A 16,063-nucleotide genomic window follows, 5' to 3' on the forward strand; every position below is an offset into this window, starting at 1 on the left:
TCTTCAAGCTGGCATTGGACAAGCACTTAAAGTCTGTTCCTGACCAGCCGGGCTGTGGCTCGTACGTTGGTTTGCGTGCAGCCAGCAGCAACAGCCTGGTTGATCAGGCTCTGATCCACCAGGAGGCCTGGTCACAGACCGGGCCGCTGGGGCGTTGACCCCCGGAACTCTCTCCAGGTAAACTCCAGGTAACCTAAGAAAATCAGTGCGTCATCGAGGACTGTCTAACTTATTTCCATTGGAGTCCTCAATCTTATCCCCCAGGATGCGACCCACACCAGTCAACTAACACCCAGGTACCTATTTGCCGCTAGGTGAACAGGACAATAGGTGTAAGGAAACGTGTCGAAATGTTTCCACCCGCCGGGAATCGAACCCGGGCCCTCCGTGTGTGAAGCGGGAGCTTTAGCCACCAGGCCACCAGCCACCAGGCCACCGGGCCACCAGCCACCAGGCCACCGGGCCACCAGCCACCAGGCCACCGGGCCACCAGCCACCAGGCCACCGGGCCACCAGCCACCAGGCCACCGGGCCAAAAAAGTCAGACAGAGTGACTTATTGCCATTGGGGTCATCATATGACTAAGACCCGCGTCAAGGAACACTTGCCCTGTTTCCTGACATACCTAATACCTACTTAAGGAAGCGGTTATAATATCATAGCCTGTTGGTTAAAGGTCACACGTGAACGTTACCCTTGTGAAGTTGATGTCTTCTAAATCTATCAACCAACCAGCCAACCCTGGCTGCCGAGAGACGGCTGCCGCCAACCTTGCGGCAGAGTTATCAATCAGGATATGAATGTTTTCATAGGGAACACATTATTTAAGACCGAAGAAAACGCCGAGATTGGTCAGCCAATGAGGAAATCAGTCAGAAACCGAGTTAAGTCCAAGGATGGAGCAGACGAAGGGTGTTTGATACGTGTAGAATAGTGTCCAGCAGTGCAGTGAAGGGCTGTGACAATGACATCAAGTGAGCGATAATAAGGGTACAGTGAAAGATGGAGGACGTTTGTGTGATAATGAAGCGGAGATGTGTAATGCTATCCGGTGATGAGCACTGTGGCGTGTGTAGTCAGTGACCAAACGTGTTGACTGATGAATATTAATGAACTTAGGCCTCACCAGCACTCACAGTGCTGCTGGCTTACCCTCTCCAGGTACGAAGCAAATAAGACGAGACAAACAAAAGGCCAAAGAATACAAGGAAATGAACTTGAAAATAAGAAAACACCAACTCATGTTAATCAATGACAGACGTACCTTTCCTGAGGACTGGACTCCCTTGGCCAACGTGAAGAACAACACTGCCCAGGAGAAGAGGAGACACAGGCTCAGTCGCCAGTCAGGGACACCGATACCGTCATCAATGTTGTCTGCCATCTTCAACACGTAGTTACTGGGGATGAGAGAGTAGTTACTGGGGATAAGGGAGAGTGTTAGGGAGTAGTTACTAGAGGTAAGGGAGTCTTAGAGAGTAGTTACTAGGGGGTAAGGGAGAGTGCTAGGGAGTGGGAAAGTGTGAAGGAGATTGAGTAAGACAGGTGCAGAACATGTTGTGAAAGTCGTGTGACTATTACTAGAGGTAAGGGAGTCTTAGAGAGTAGTTACTAGGGGGTAAGGGAGAGTGCTAGGGAGTGGGAAAGTGTGAAGGAGATTGAGTAAGACAGATGCAGAACATGTTTTTGTTGTGACATCGTTTAGTCGTGTATTTTTTCTAATTAGACTATATAAAGCTTAATACAGAACCAAACGTTGCTACAATAAAAGCTCCATCTGTATACTATATCTTTTACTTCATTCTATCGGCATCTCGCTCTTGTTTCCAGAGGCAGGCCTGGGCTCCTCTCAAGACTCTTAATTATACGCTTCCAGGACAATCAACTTGTGTATTTCTTACTCCTATTATCTCCTGACGAACCCCCACGACATGAGAAGGCTTGACATGTGAGGACATGAGCGCCATAGAGCAAGACACAAATTAAGACACATGTGCAACAGTTGGGTTTCTTTACTGATGAAACGTTTCCCCTACACAGTAGGTTTCTTCAGTCAAATACAGAGGAAGCAGGTGTAGTAGTGAAATAAAGATAATGTAATCAGTCCATCAACCTTGGAGAAAAAGAATTTGAGGTGTTCAGTCCCTCAGCCTGGAGAAGAGTTCAGCTCCATGGTCTGGAATGATATCGTTCCAGACCATGGAGTGAACTCTTCTCCAGGCTGAGGGACTGACCACCTCAGATCTTTTTTCTCCAAGGTTGATGGACTGATTACATCATCTGTATTTCATTACTACACCTGCTTCCTCTGTATTTGACTGAAGAAGCCTACTGTGTAGGCGAAACGTTTCATTAATAAAGATACCTAACTGTTGCACATGTGTCTTAATCTTCAACTTGTCGGCATTTTATACCATTTTCAACAAGACATAGAGGTAATGTAGTCAAAAGTTTACAAGGGAATGGACACAGGAAGGTCACCTGCATTTGTGGTTACATTAGACTTCATGATAACCTTCCTATGGTGTATAGAAATATACCAAGTTGGGTGAACTAACACAGTATAATTACTACTGGATCAACTGATTACAATAAGATTCATCCAAAGTTCGTATTGTTATGGGGCTTCATAGACCGTAATTTACCACTTTATTAAACAAATTGGGATATTATTTTCTGTGCAATAGCTAGATAATGCTTTTTACTTAGGGCAAGATTCGGATTAGTTTCCATGCAATAACTTTTAAATTAGCCTTCTGATTGGATTCAAATCTTCACTTCTGATATCTAATGAGTCACTCTGTCTGACTTTTTTTTGGTTATCCTAGGTACTTTACGCATATTTATTTATTTATTTATTTTATTTATTTATTTAGTAATTTGAGCATACATACAGAGGTACAAAAAAAGTACAGGTAAGAGCAGCATGCCAAAGCCACTTATATGCATAGCATTACGGGCTGGCTTAAAATTAACTTAAGATTAACAAAGCAATGATGTAATCAGTGATAAAACATTATTGTAAACAGATAACAATAAAGCACAAATGAGTATTACAAAGACAGGTCATATGGTTGCATGCATTGCTGTACAATCAGTAGAATGGAGTATTCTGTTAGGTAGTGTATTTAAAAAATAACAAAGTTAGATTGGGTCTTAGGTTTAACATTTATGTGATATAATTGTGAGAAACATTTAAGATACACAATTTATAAGGTTCAGTTATTCATTATTTATTTGGTTTTGGGTGAGTAAGTGATCTTTGAGAAGAGACTTGAATTTATGAACAGGTAGTGTTTCTTTTATATTTACAGGTAATGAATTCCAGATTTTAGGGCCTTTTATGTGCATTGAGTTTTTGCATAGCGTGAGATGGACACGAGGAACATCAAAGAGTGATCTGTGCCTTGTGTTATGGTCATGTGTTCTGTTGAGGTTGGCAAGGAGATGTTTGAGGGGAGGGTTAATATCAGAGTTAAGTGTTCTATGTATGTAATAGGTGCAGTAATAAGTATGGATGTTTTGTATGGTGAGTAGGTTTAGTGTTTTGAATATTGGTGGAGTGTGCTGCCTGTAGTGGGAATTTGTTATCATTCTGACTGCAGCCTTTTGTTGGGTAATTAATGGTCTGAGATGGTTAATTGTTGTTGAGCCCCATGCACAAATTCCATAGGTGAGATAGGGGTAAATAAGAGAGTGATATAGGGCCAGGAGGGCTGACTGTGGAACATAGTACCGTATCTTCAATAGTATGCCTAGAGTCTTGGAAATTTTCTTAGAAATTTGTTGTATATGTGTATGAAATTTGAGTCTATTATCAAGGTGGATTCCTAAGAATTTTCCCTCTGTTAGCTTTGTGATAGGTGATCCCTTTATCATTATGTTAAGAGGGACATCTGTAGCTCTGTTACCAAACTGAATGAAGTAGGTTTTGTCAATGTTTAGTGTAAGTTTGTTAGTCCTCATCCAGGTAGATATTTTCTGTAATTCGGTATTTACAGTATTGGCTAGCGTGACTGGGCTCGGGTGAGAGAAGACGTATGTAGTGTCATCTGCAAATAGTGTGGGTTTGAGTAATTGCGAAGCATTTGGTAGGTCATTTATGTATAGGAGAAAGAGAAGAGGGCCAAGGACACTTCCCTGTGGGACACCAACTGTAATTGGTTGTGCGGAAGAGTTTGCCCCATTTGCGTATACATATTGGCTTCTGTTGCTGAGGTATGACTTGAGGTAGTTGAGGGAGTGCCCTCTTATACCATAGTGTGACAATTTAATGTGGAGCAAGTCATGGTCACCTGTATCAAAAGCTTTACGTAAGTCAATGAAGATCCCCAGTGGGACTTCTTTTTTCTCTATTGCAGTGTATATATGTTCTAGCATGTGTATAATACCATCATTAGTATTTTTATTAGGCCTGAATCCAAATTGGCAGGGGTTGAGTATGTTTTGGGAGATGAGGTAGGAGTAGATTCGTTTATGAATTAATTTTTCGAAGATTTTTGAGAGAGGGTGTAAGTTGGATATTGGCCTATAATTATTCAACTCTGTTTGGTCTCCTCCTTTATGGATCAGGGTGACCCTTGCTATTTTGAGAACTGTAGGGAAGGTGGAGGATTCAATGGATTTGTTAAAGAGTGTTGCAATGATTGGTGATAGCACTTGTGACACTTTTTTGTATATAAAGGGTGGTAAGGTATTTAAATCTCCTGCCTTGTTTTTTAGTGCGTTGATAATAAGGGAGACTTCGTATGGGTTATTCGGAGCTAGGAACAGTGTGTTCGGGTAGTTGCCAGTGAGGTAGTCATTTGGTGGGGTATCTGAGCTTGGGATTTTATTGGCAAGGTTTTGTCCTATAGTGGAGAAGAAATCATTGAGTCTGTTTGCTGTTTCTGTTGGTGGGAGTTGGGGTTCATCTGATTTTGCTAATTTTATTTCGCTATTTCGTGATATCTTTTTTGTTCCCAGAATTTCTGATAGGGTTTTCCAGGTCTTTTTTATATCACCTCGTAAGTTGGATAATCTGTTCTCATAATACAATTTTTTGGCCCTTCTTATCAGGCTGGTTAGGATTGACGAGTAACGTTTTGTTTGGTCTCTGGTTATGTGACCCATTCTGTACTGTTTTTCATATTGGTGTTTTGTATTTATGGATTTGAGAATGCTGGGTGTTAGCCAGGGACTGTTCAGTCTCTTAGCTGTCATCTGTTTAGTTTTTTTAGGGCAGTGCTTGTTATAGAGGTATTGGGTCTTTTTTAGAAAATTATTAATACATTCGTCAATATCTGTATAGATTTCTAGCTCAGTGTGCCAATCAATGTTTGTTACTGCTGTTGTAAAGTTATTAATGGCTGCCTCATTGTGAAGTCTGAAGGTGACTTTAGTAGTGTCTTGGGGTATTTTACCAAGAGTTGTTATGAGGAAAGTAGGGTAGTGGTCTGTGGTATTATCTGTAATTATGCCTGATTTTAAAGGGGATATGGTGTTGGTCCAGATGTGGTCAAGTAGGGAAACACTAGTCTCTGTAACTCTTGTAGGTTTTGTTACTGTTGGTAGCAACATACAGTTACTCATAGTGTTTGTGAATTCAGTAACATGTGGGTCCTGGTCTTGCAGGAGATTTATACTGAAGTCACCTGAGAGTAGTAAGTGATCTTTGTTCATGCGTGCATCAGTTATCATACTTCCTAGGTTTTGACTAAATTGGCTAATGTTTGACTGTGGTACTCTGTAGATGTTTATCAATGTGAGAGGTTTTTGTAGGTATTTGGATTTGAATTTAGCTATTATATATTCCCCATGTTCATCCCTTGTGCAAGTAGTAGTGATACATTCTAGTTGATCTGAGTAGTATATGGCTGTGCCACCCCCTTGTTGGTCTGGCCTACAGTTGTGTATGGCTGTGTAACCAGGAATGGCATAGACATCTGTAGTATCAGGCTTTAGCCAGGTTTCAGTTAGTGTAATGCTGGACATATTGGCATGCAAGGAATTTAGTAATCGTATGATATCATCGTAATGTTTGCTTAAAGATCTGATATTGTAGTTAAAGATAGTTATGTTGTTTTTGGCTCTGAGAAGTGCCTTTGATTGTTCTGCTGTGTAGTAATTACAGTAACTGTTTGATTCATTTAAGTCATTAAATAAGAGGTTGGTATGCTGCTATGTATGATAATCTATGTAACTGTATTTGTGTATACCTGAATAAACTTACTTATTTACTTACTAGAAACTTGTTATGCACTCTGTACTATTCCTTTGGATTGTATTCAGATACAATACAGGGGGATTTCTTATATTTGGCTGCTTTAGAAGTATATGCTACACCCTGTACCTAGCCTTTGGTGGGCATTGGGGTACAGTGGACTGGGGTTATAATACGATTTATGGGATACCTGTCTAGGACCGCCAAGTGTTAGTAAGTTTAATATCTTTATTATGCATCCCATACTGTGGTTTGTTTAAAAACTTACTAAAAGTACTGCTCAGATGAGGAGCGAGATTTATTGTTGAAGGTGAAATTGCTGGAGGCGTCGACGCAGTTGTCGTCTGCCCAGCTGCTGTAGTCGCAAACGGACCAAGGAAGCACCTTGTTGAAGGACATGACGAAGTAAAAGACAGTGAGACCCATGATGGAGCAGTAGTAGGTGACCACCGACCATGTTGCTATCATCTGACCGTATCCCACTCCTGATACCAAGTATATCAACATTATTATTATTGTTGTTGTTGTTGCTGTTGTTGTTATTATTATTATTATTATTATTATTATTATTATTATTATTACTATTATTATTATTATTATTATTACAAGAGTTAAATCCGTGTGAGTTATACAGCTGTCAAAATGCTGTAGATCCAAGGAACTGGAGTCTATTAAGAAAGATGGAAAAGGTGGACGTGTGGCCTCAAAGTGCTGTAGCATCACATGATTGACAGCGGGAACGCTATAGCTGCTGGGCTGAGCACTCATGTCTTTTACGATCAACATTACATGACGTTATCTTCATCTATATATGAGTTTAAGTCATGAGGAAGGCGAGGCACAGAGGTAACACATGCAGCAGCATGGTGATACCTCCCTGAGCTGAGGTCAGCATGACATACGTGTAATAATGTTGAGAGGATTACCGACAATATGTCAGGTTCAAAGACGAAAGTCCAGATAATGTCACAATAAAATGACGCAATAATTGCACTTGTGTCCTTCAACCTAACATGACATAGATGGAAACGGGGTAGTATAATTAGAAGAAGAGGTAATGGAGTGGGTGGGGGGAAGAAGGCAAAGTGAAGACAGCCTGTACTGTCTGCACAGACAGCCCATGCTGTCTGCCAGCTTAGTTCATATTTCGCGCCACTCAGGTGCTGCTCTCTGTAGCCAGGCCTCTCGGCAGGCACGCCAGCCTGCCGGCCCATGCCTCCGTCTCACTCACACAGCGGCCTAGCAGCAAGACACAAGGCCTCCCAGTTCTCTCTCGTGGGATGGCCCTGCCCAGGCCATGGGCACAACACAAGCCTGTGTACCCACCACGACATTAACAATAAAGTAAGAAGCCTCCGAAGAAGACGTCTATCATTAACCACTCGCTTACAGCACCTACCAAACAAACCCATTATAAATGGTGACAGCGGTGCTCGCAGCAGTTGTTTGCCTGGAGAGAGGGAGGAAGAGGTATGAAGTCATCTTCACTTCATCACCCTACACAAGAAGCATCCGTCTCTCAACGAGTTATCCTGATGTCGTGTCTGCACGTTTGAGCATCCAGACACAGGTACAAGCAGGATCCAGGCCGAAATTTGCCGAAATTCTCCGAGAATTGTAAGTGGCGTCACAGTGACCCCACGCTACAGTGACTCCACGCTACAGTGTCCCACGCTGTTTCTCAAGTCACGTGTTCAGCGTCACTTGTATGTTGCTGTTGTTGTTGTTCAGCTCAGCACAGCTGTTTCAGCAAGCCAGAGGTGAGTCTTGTGGTGATTTCTGCGTCCAGTGTGAGCTTCTCCACGTGTTTGTGGGTGGGGGAGGAGAGGAGAGGAAGTGGCTGTTCCTCACCTTGCCCATGCTTGCCCTACTCACGCTCACCCGTCTACCATACACCACTCACCACTGCCTACTCCCTCTGCTGTGTTTTCTGCTGTTTTCCATGTGAATTCATTGTCAGAGCTGTGTATCCGAGTGCCCGAGGCCACTCGAAGCTACGTGGACCAGCATGCCACGTAGATCACGACACCACGTGGATCACGACGCCACGTGGGTGTAGGCGATGTCACGTAGACCTACGAGCTACGTGAGTTACCAGATGTCCCAAGGCCACATGCTGTGGTCTGCTGCCCGCATCACATCGACGTCACCCACGATGCTGCCCGACTTCATGACGTCACGATGTCTGCTGACGTCACCTCACGATGTCTGCCTGACGTCACCTCGAGATGTCTGCTGACGTCACCTCGAGATGTCTGCTGACATCACCTCGAGATGTCTGCTGACGTCACCTCGAGATGTCTGCTGACGTCACCTCGAGATGTCTGCAGACGTCACCTCGAGATGTGCTGACGTCATCACGCCTGACATCACATGATGTCACATCGAGTGTTTCAAGTAATTATTTTAGTGTTGTCGAGAAGATTGAGAGAAAATATATGTCGTGTGTTAATTAATTCCTCTCTGTCAGTGTTCTCACATTTTAGTATGTCTTAGTCAGTTTTATGCACAGAAAAGCATCATTTGCTAGTTTAAGCCATGTTGTACTGCGGTGTGTGTAAAGTTTCCGTGTGTCCAGTGAGGTCTGACCCAGACCTGAGTAGCACCATTGTGTTAAGTCACCCGTGTGACCAGTGTGTTTGACAGCTGATTACTCAGCCCTGAGCGTATGAGCCCTCTTGTACAGAAAGCTTTTATGCTCGTCGCTCGTGATGTTCTGCAGAATCGTACCTGCTACGATTCCCATCGAGATTTGTTTCACTTCACCTCCAGACCGTCAGAGTGCAGTTATATGTAGAGAAACAAGTCTGGGGACGCTTAGACTAACCTCTGCTATAACTCCAACTGTCGAGAGAATGACACACTGTGTCAGCCTCGTGTCACAAGCTTCAGTGAGCAGCCTGCACAAAGAAGATGTCACTTTGACTGCTAGCTCTCTCACTGCAGTCTGGTGTATGATGTTACGAGTCCCAGATGTTTCGCCCAGTCGTCTCTGCCACGACTCGCTCCACAACTCGCTCCACGCTCGCCGGCAGTGACAGCCCAGCGACAGTACCAATCGAGAAGTGTCCTCCTGAGTCGCTTGCCAGAAGTCCTGCCCAGTTGCCGAGTTTTGTCGACGCCTCACTCGAGGGCACCAGCATGTTGTGCCCCAGGTTGAGTGAAACCTGTAGCGACTCCTACGATGACTGCTTCACCGTTCCAGAGGAGACCGTAACCTGTTATGTTACAGCTCAGCCGCAGCGATGTCTCCCATGTTGCAGTATCTGTCCAGACGCAGGAAGGCGTGCAGTGATGCCCTTCGACGCTCACTGCCTTTGACCACGATGTTTAGCACACCCACATGTTTTTTTCTTCCCTCCCTGTAGGAAGTTTTTTTCCATGTTCATATGTATATATATGTTTTTATTTTGTGTTCTGTGCCCTGTTCCTACGAGAGAGAGACAGAGTTTCTTTTACCACCAGTATTGTTGCGTCGGGACGACGCGCGGTAGGTGGCCGAGCGTATGTAGACAGCCTGTACTGTCTGCACAGACAGCCCATGCTGTCTGCCAGCTTAGTTCATATTTCGCGCCACTCAGGTGCTGCCCTCTGTAGCCAGGCCTCTCAGCAGGCACGCCAGCCTGCCGGCCCATGCCTCCGTCTCACTCACACAGCGGCCTAGCAGAAACACACAAGTACTCCCAGCTCTCTCTCGTGGGATGGCCCTGCCCAGGCCATGGGCACAACACAAGCCTGTGTACCCACCACTACTTAACAATAAAGTAAGAAGCCTCCGAAGACGTATCATTAATTCCCTGCTACCAGAATACCAAACAAACCCATTATAAAAGTTTCACAGACTTAGGCATGAGGAACGTGACCTGGGCTAATTATATTTTAATTATACAGTAAACTAATTCACTGAAGACATTATTGTCTCATTCTGGTAGAGACTGGAAACAGTAGACGCCACACAACATAAAGTCATCTCTTCAAGTTTGTTGTAATGTTCCTTCTGTAGTGAAGCGTTCAAGAGTATAATACAAAATAGGTAGGGTTATATACAGGTTGGGCAAATATACGAATGAGAACGGTTGCATTTGAGAAAGTCCCGTGGTTCGGTTGGTAGCGTACTCTACTCGCATACTGAGTGCTCGTGGTTCGATTACCAGTACTGGTGGAAACGTTGGGTATGTTTCCTTACACCTGCTGCACCTGTTCACCTAGCAATAAACAGGTACCTAGGCGTTAGTCGACTGTTGTGGTTCGCATGCTGGGGATGGTAGTATACCGTAGTATACAGGGCCAGTAGGTCTGCTGCAGTGCTCCTCCATTCTTATGCTCTTTTTGTGTATTGTGTGGTTTGGTGAGACACTGTGAAATAAAATCAACGTTAATTATTATGTATTCATTTCCACCCCAAGTTTATTTATATTTAAATTAGTGGACAATGGGTAGAGACTAAACCAGGTTAATGTGGGTATAGAAGTTGTTGTTTAATATATACACCTCATACCCACTATGTGGGTGGTAGTCAAAAGATTACAGAGGTACACATTGGGTCCAGGGACTGGACCCCAATGTTTTGATAAGTGAACAAGTTACAGTGGCAATGAACTACGTATTGACAATTTTTTATCCGGTCACAATCGTAATGAGTGTGTAGATGGCGGACCATAATGTGTGTGTACTCATCTAATTGTGGTTGCAGGGATCGATTCATAGCTCCTGGCCCCATCTCTTCACTGGTCGCTACTAGGCTCTCTTTCTTCCTGCTCCATGAACTTCATCATACCTCATCTTAAAACTATGTATGGATCCTGCCTCTACTACATCACTTTCCAGACTATTCCACTTCCTGACATCTCCATGGCTAAAGAAATACTTCCTAACATCCCTCTGACTCATCTGAATCTTCAACTTCCAACTGTGACCCCTTGTTTCTGTGTCCTACCTCTGGAACATCCTGTCTTTGTCCACCTTGTCAATTCCTCGCAGTATTTTCTATGTCATTATCCCTGTCCTCCGTTATCGTCAGGTCGATTTTCCTTAACCTGTATGTGTGTACTCACCTAGTTGTGGTTGCAGGGGTCGAATCACAGTTCCTGGCCCTGCCTCTTCACTGTTCGCTACTAAGTCACTCTTACCGCTCCATGAGCTTTATCATACCTCTTCTTAAAGCTATGTATGGATCCTGCCTCCACTACATCGCTTCCCAAACTATTCCAATTCCTGATAACTCCTTGACTGAAGAAATACTTCCTAACATCCATGTGATTCATCTGTGTCTTCAACTTCCAACTGTGTCCCCTTGTTGCGGTGTCCCATCTCTGGAACATCCTGTCTCTGTCCACCTTGTCAATTCCTCTCAGTATTTTATATGTCGCGCGCGCGCGTGTGTTTGTGAGCATATAATAAGGGTGTTCGGGAGTGTTAGGTCTTAAGTGACACTGTCGACGACCACGTGGGCGAAACCTCGTCGTTAATAAAGGTTGCATTTAACTAACTGTATTTGTCTGTCTATCATGGTGTAGGTACAACATGCAACTAACCTTGCAGTTGGGAAGACACATCAGGGCTGCTTGACCCATACGGATTTAGCGCTATTATCTGATACTACCACGACTACTAGTACAAGAACAACAGCAACAACTGTAAGTACTACTGATACCACTATAACAACAACAACAATTAATAATAATAATAATAATAATAATAATAATAATAATAATAATAATAATAATAATAATAATAATAATTAATAATAATTAATAATAATAATTAATAATAATTAGTAATAATAATAATAATAATAGGATTACTAAGACGGCACATAAATCTAGTGTATTTAAATCTGGTAAGGGTTGGAGGGAGGAGGTACAGGAAGTTTTGAGTGCTAGGGGCTTGAACATCCAGCAGGCTTTTGTAAGATTGTTGGGAGTGACGTCAGTTGGTTTTGATGCTTCACGTGCTGTTGGAATGTCAACAAAGTAACATCAATGCAGGGATTCAAGGAAAACTAGCTGTCCAGGGCCTGGATGATGTTAGTGGTAGGCGGGTATAACTAGAACTGCAGAGAATATTGTTGTTATGGTTCCTGTTAGGACATGAATTATGGCCATTGTTACATTTATTCATCTGCCTGCCTCCCCCCCCCCCAACAAACATCACTAGCCTACACAGCAGGCTTCTTCAGTCAAATACAGAGAAAGAAGTAGAAATGAAATAAAGATGATGTAATCAGTCCATCAGCCTTGGAGAAGAAGTATTTGAGGAGGTCAGTCCCTCAGCCTGGAGAAGAGAGTTCATCTCCATGGAGCTGAACTCTTCTCCGACTGGACGAGGCATTCAAGAGTTACGAGGGAAATAAAAAAGTTGGAGGTAGAAATAATATTATTATTATTATTAATAATAATAATAATAATAATAATAATAATAATAATGGTGAGCCGCCCCCTAACTTCAACGCCTCCGACTTCACATGGAGGTGGAATATTTCGTACTGTATAAACAGAGAAGTGTATATATCCTAAGTATACTGAGGAGTATCTCAGAGTATATACGTACATGGGTGTTTGTTTCTCATAGTGCATATATATCTTAAGGTATATCCTAGCTAGTGCATATATACAGTAAGGTATCTCCTAGCTTGAGTATGTACACCGAACTGTATCTCCTAGCAAAGGTATATACATTGTATCTCCTAGCAAGGGTATATACATTGTAAGGTATCTCCAAGCAAAGGTATATACATTGTAAGGTATCTCCTAGCAAGGGCATATACATTGTATCTCCTAGCAAGGGTATATACATTGCAAGGTATCTCCTAGCAAGGGTATATACATTGTAAGGTATCTCTTAGCAAGGGTATATACATTGTATCCCTAGCAAGGGTATATACATTGTAAGGTATCTCTTAGCAAGGGTATATACATTGTATCTCCTAGCAAGGGTATATACATTGTAAGGTATCTCCTAGCAAGGGTATATACATTGTAAGGTATCTCCTAGCAAGGGTATATACATTGTATCCCCTAGCAAGGGTATATACATTGTAAGGTATCTCTTAGCAAGGGTATATACATTGTATCTTCTAGCAAGGGTATATACACTGTACCACCTACCAAGGGTATATATACACTAAGGTATCTTACTACAGCCTTAATGATCCCTCGTTAGGTCGACAGACTTCAAACTTACCAACACAAAACTGCAAACTGCACTTGTTCTCGTCCTAACAGTCGCAATGACTGTTGAACGTCTGCTGAACATCTGTTGAACATCTGCTGAACATCTGTTAAACATCTACTGAACATCTGTTGAACATCTACTGAACATCTGTTGGACATCTACTGAACATCTGTTAAGCATCTGCCGAACATCTGTTGAACATCTACTGAACATCTGTTGAACATCTACTGAACAGGTACAAGAGCAAATAACTGAACATTTGTTACGGCTACTTTTAGCTCTCCGCGAACACCTGTTAATTAACGCTCCCGGTGAGCGAAACGTGAGTGAGGGCGAGTACTTGCTTACCTTTGACTGCCGGCACGACCTTCCACACCTTGACACTGCCGTAGGACGAGAACTGACCCAGTGCTAACTCCATGAAGTACAGTGGCTGTGGGAGACACTGTGTTGTAGTGGAGGAGGAGCAGGAGGAGGAGGAAGAAGGGAGAATGGAAGAAAAGAGGAAGAAAAAACAGCAGCGCTAACAAGAAGAAAAAGTTGAAGTATAGATTTGTATTATTATTTATTACCGATACAACAAGTAGTGTGAGTTATTTCCGTCAGCAAGGTCGAGTGTCCTCCAGGATGAGACACAACACTCTTAACAACTCTCAGGTATCTATTTTCTGTGAGGTAACATGGGTCACGGGTGTTAGGAGCTTAGTGCGTATGTCACACCAATCCCCAGGATTGAGCCCGGGTCATTTTGGTTGTGAGCCAGGATCTCTCTCTCTCTCTGGGTACAAAATATTTTGGTTAGTTTTGTCGTGTAACCCCGAGTGTATACACATGTATATACAGTACACAAATAACCCAGCACATAGGAGAGAGGAGCTTAAGACGACTTTTCGGTCCGATTTGGACCATTTACAAAGTCAAGGAATTGTGCCTTTTTGTTTTTTCTGTATATATACTGACATTTGTACATCCTAACACCTATTTCTTTATATATGCATTTAGTTTCTTATACATCATTCACCTTACACTGCCTGAGACCACGCACTCCTCCCTACACTGTACACTGCCTGAGACCACGCACTCCTCCCTACACTGTACACTGCCTGAGACCACACACTCCTCCCTACACTGTACACTGCCTGAGACCACACACTCCTCCCTACACTGTACACTGCCTGAGACCACACCTCCCTACACTGTACACTGCCTGAGACCACACACTCCTCCCTACACTGTACACTGCCTGAGACCACACACTCCTCCCTACACTGTACACTGCCTAAGACCACACACTCCTCCCTACACTGTGCACTGCCTGAGACCACACACTCCTCCCTACACTGTGCACTGCCTGAGACCACACCTCCCTACACTGTACACTTCCTGAGACCACACACTCCTCCCTACACTGTACACTGCCTGAGACCACACACTCTACCCTACACTGTACACTGCCTGAGACAACACACTCCTACCTACACTGTACACTGCCTGAGACCACACACTCCTCCCTACACTGTACACTGCCTGAGACCACGCACTCCTCCCTACACTGTGCACTGCTTGAGACCACGCACTCCTCCCTACACTGTACACTGCCTGAGACCACGCACTCCTCCCTACACTGTACACTGCCTGAGACCACGCACTCCTCCCTACACTGTACACTGCCTGAGACCACGCACTCCTCCCTACACTGTACACTGCCTGAGACCACGCACTCCTCCCTACACTGTACACTGCCTGAGACAACACACTCCTACCTACACTGTACACTGCTTGAGAACACACACTCCTCCCTACACTGTACACTGCTTGAGACCACGCACTCCTCCCTACACTGTACATTGCCTAAGACCACGCACTCCTCCCTACACTGTACACTGCCTGAGACCACGCACTCCTCTCTGCACTGTACACTGCCTGAGACCACGCACTCCTCCCTACAGTGTGCACTGCCTGAGACCACGCACTTCTCCATACACTGTGCACTGCCTGAGACCACGCACTCCTCCCTACACTGTACACTGCCTGAGACCACGCACTCCTCCCTACAGTGTGCACTGCCTGAGACCACGCACTTCTCCATACACTGTGCACTGCCTGAGACCACGCACTCCTCCCTACACTGTACACTGCCTGAGACCACGCACTCCTCCCTACACTGTACACTGCCTGAGACCACGCACTCCTCCCTACAGTGTGCACCGCCTGAGACCACGCACTTCTCCATACACTGTACACTGCCTAAGACCACGCCTTCCTCCCTACACTGTGCACTGCCTGAGACCACGCACTCCTCCCTTCACTGTGCACTGCCTGAGACCACGCACTCCTCCCTACACTGTACACTGCCTGAGACCACGCACTCCTCCCTACACTGTACACTGCCTGAGACCACGCACTCCTCCCTACACTGTGCACTGCCTGAGACCACGCACTCCTCCCTACACTGTACACTGCCTGAGACCACGCACTCCTCCCTACACTGTACACTGCCTGAGACCACGCACTCCTCCCTACGCTGTACACTGCCTGAGACCACCCACTCCTACCTACACTGTACACTGCCTGAGACCACGCACTCCTCCCTACACTGTACACTGCCTGAGACCACGCACTCCTCCCTACACTGTACACTGCCTGAGACAACACACTCCTACCTACACTGTACACTGCCTGAGACCA

General features: G+C 44.3%; 1 protein-coding gene across 5 annotated transcripts in view; it reads right to left on the reverse strand.

Annotated features, from left to right (window-relative positions):
• Positions 1-16,063, reverse strand: part of LOC128691278 (sodium-dependent nutrient amino acid transporter 1) — a 151,424-nt gene that overhangs the window by 58,744 nt on the left and 76,617 nt on the right. For all 5 annotated transcript variants that reach the window (XR_011392823.1, XM_070091565.1, XM_070091566.1 and 2 more), the window contains exons 5-7: positions 13,724-13,808; positions 6,471-6,687; positions 1,265-1,400 (exon numbers count right to left, since the gene is read on the reverse strand). Coding sequence is in view for 4 of the 5 variants with exons in the window: in XM_070091565.1 (XP_069947666.1) it covers positions 1,265-1,400; positions 6,471-6,687; positions 13,724-13,808 (438 nt within the window). In the remaining variant the exon portion in view is untranslated. The remainder of the gene's footprint in view (positions 1-1,264; positions 1,401-6,470; positions 6,688-13,723; positions 13,809-16,063) is intronic.

This window comes from Cherax quadricarinatus, chromosome 36, assembly GCF_038502225.1.
Source record: "Cherax quadricarinatus isolate ZL_2023a chromosome 36, ASM3850222v1, whole genome shotgun sequence".
Lineage (NCBI taxonomy): Eukaryota > Metazoa > Arthropoda > Malacostraca > Decapoda > Parastacidae > Cherax > Cherax quadricarinatus.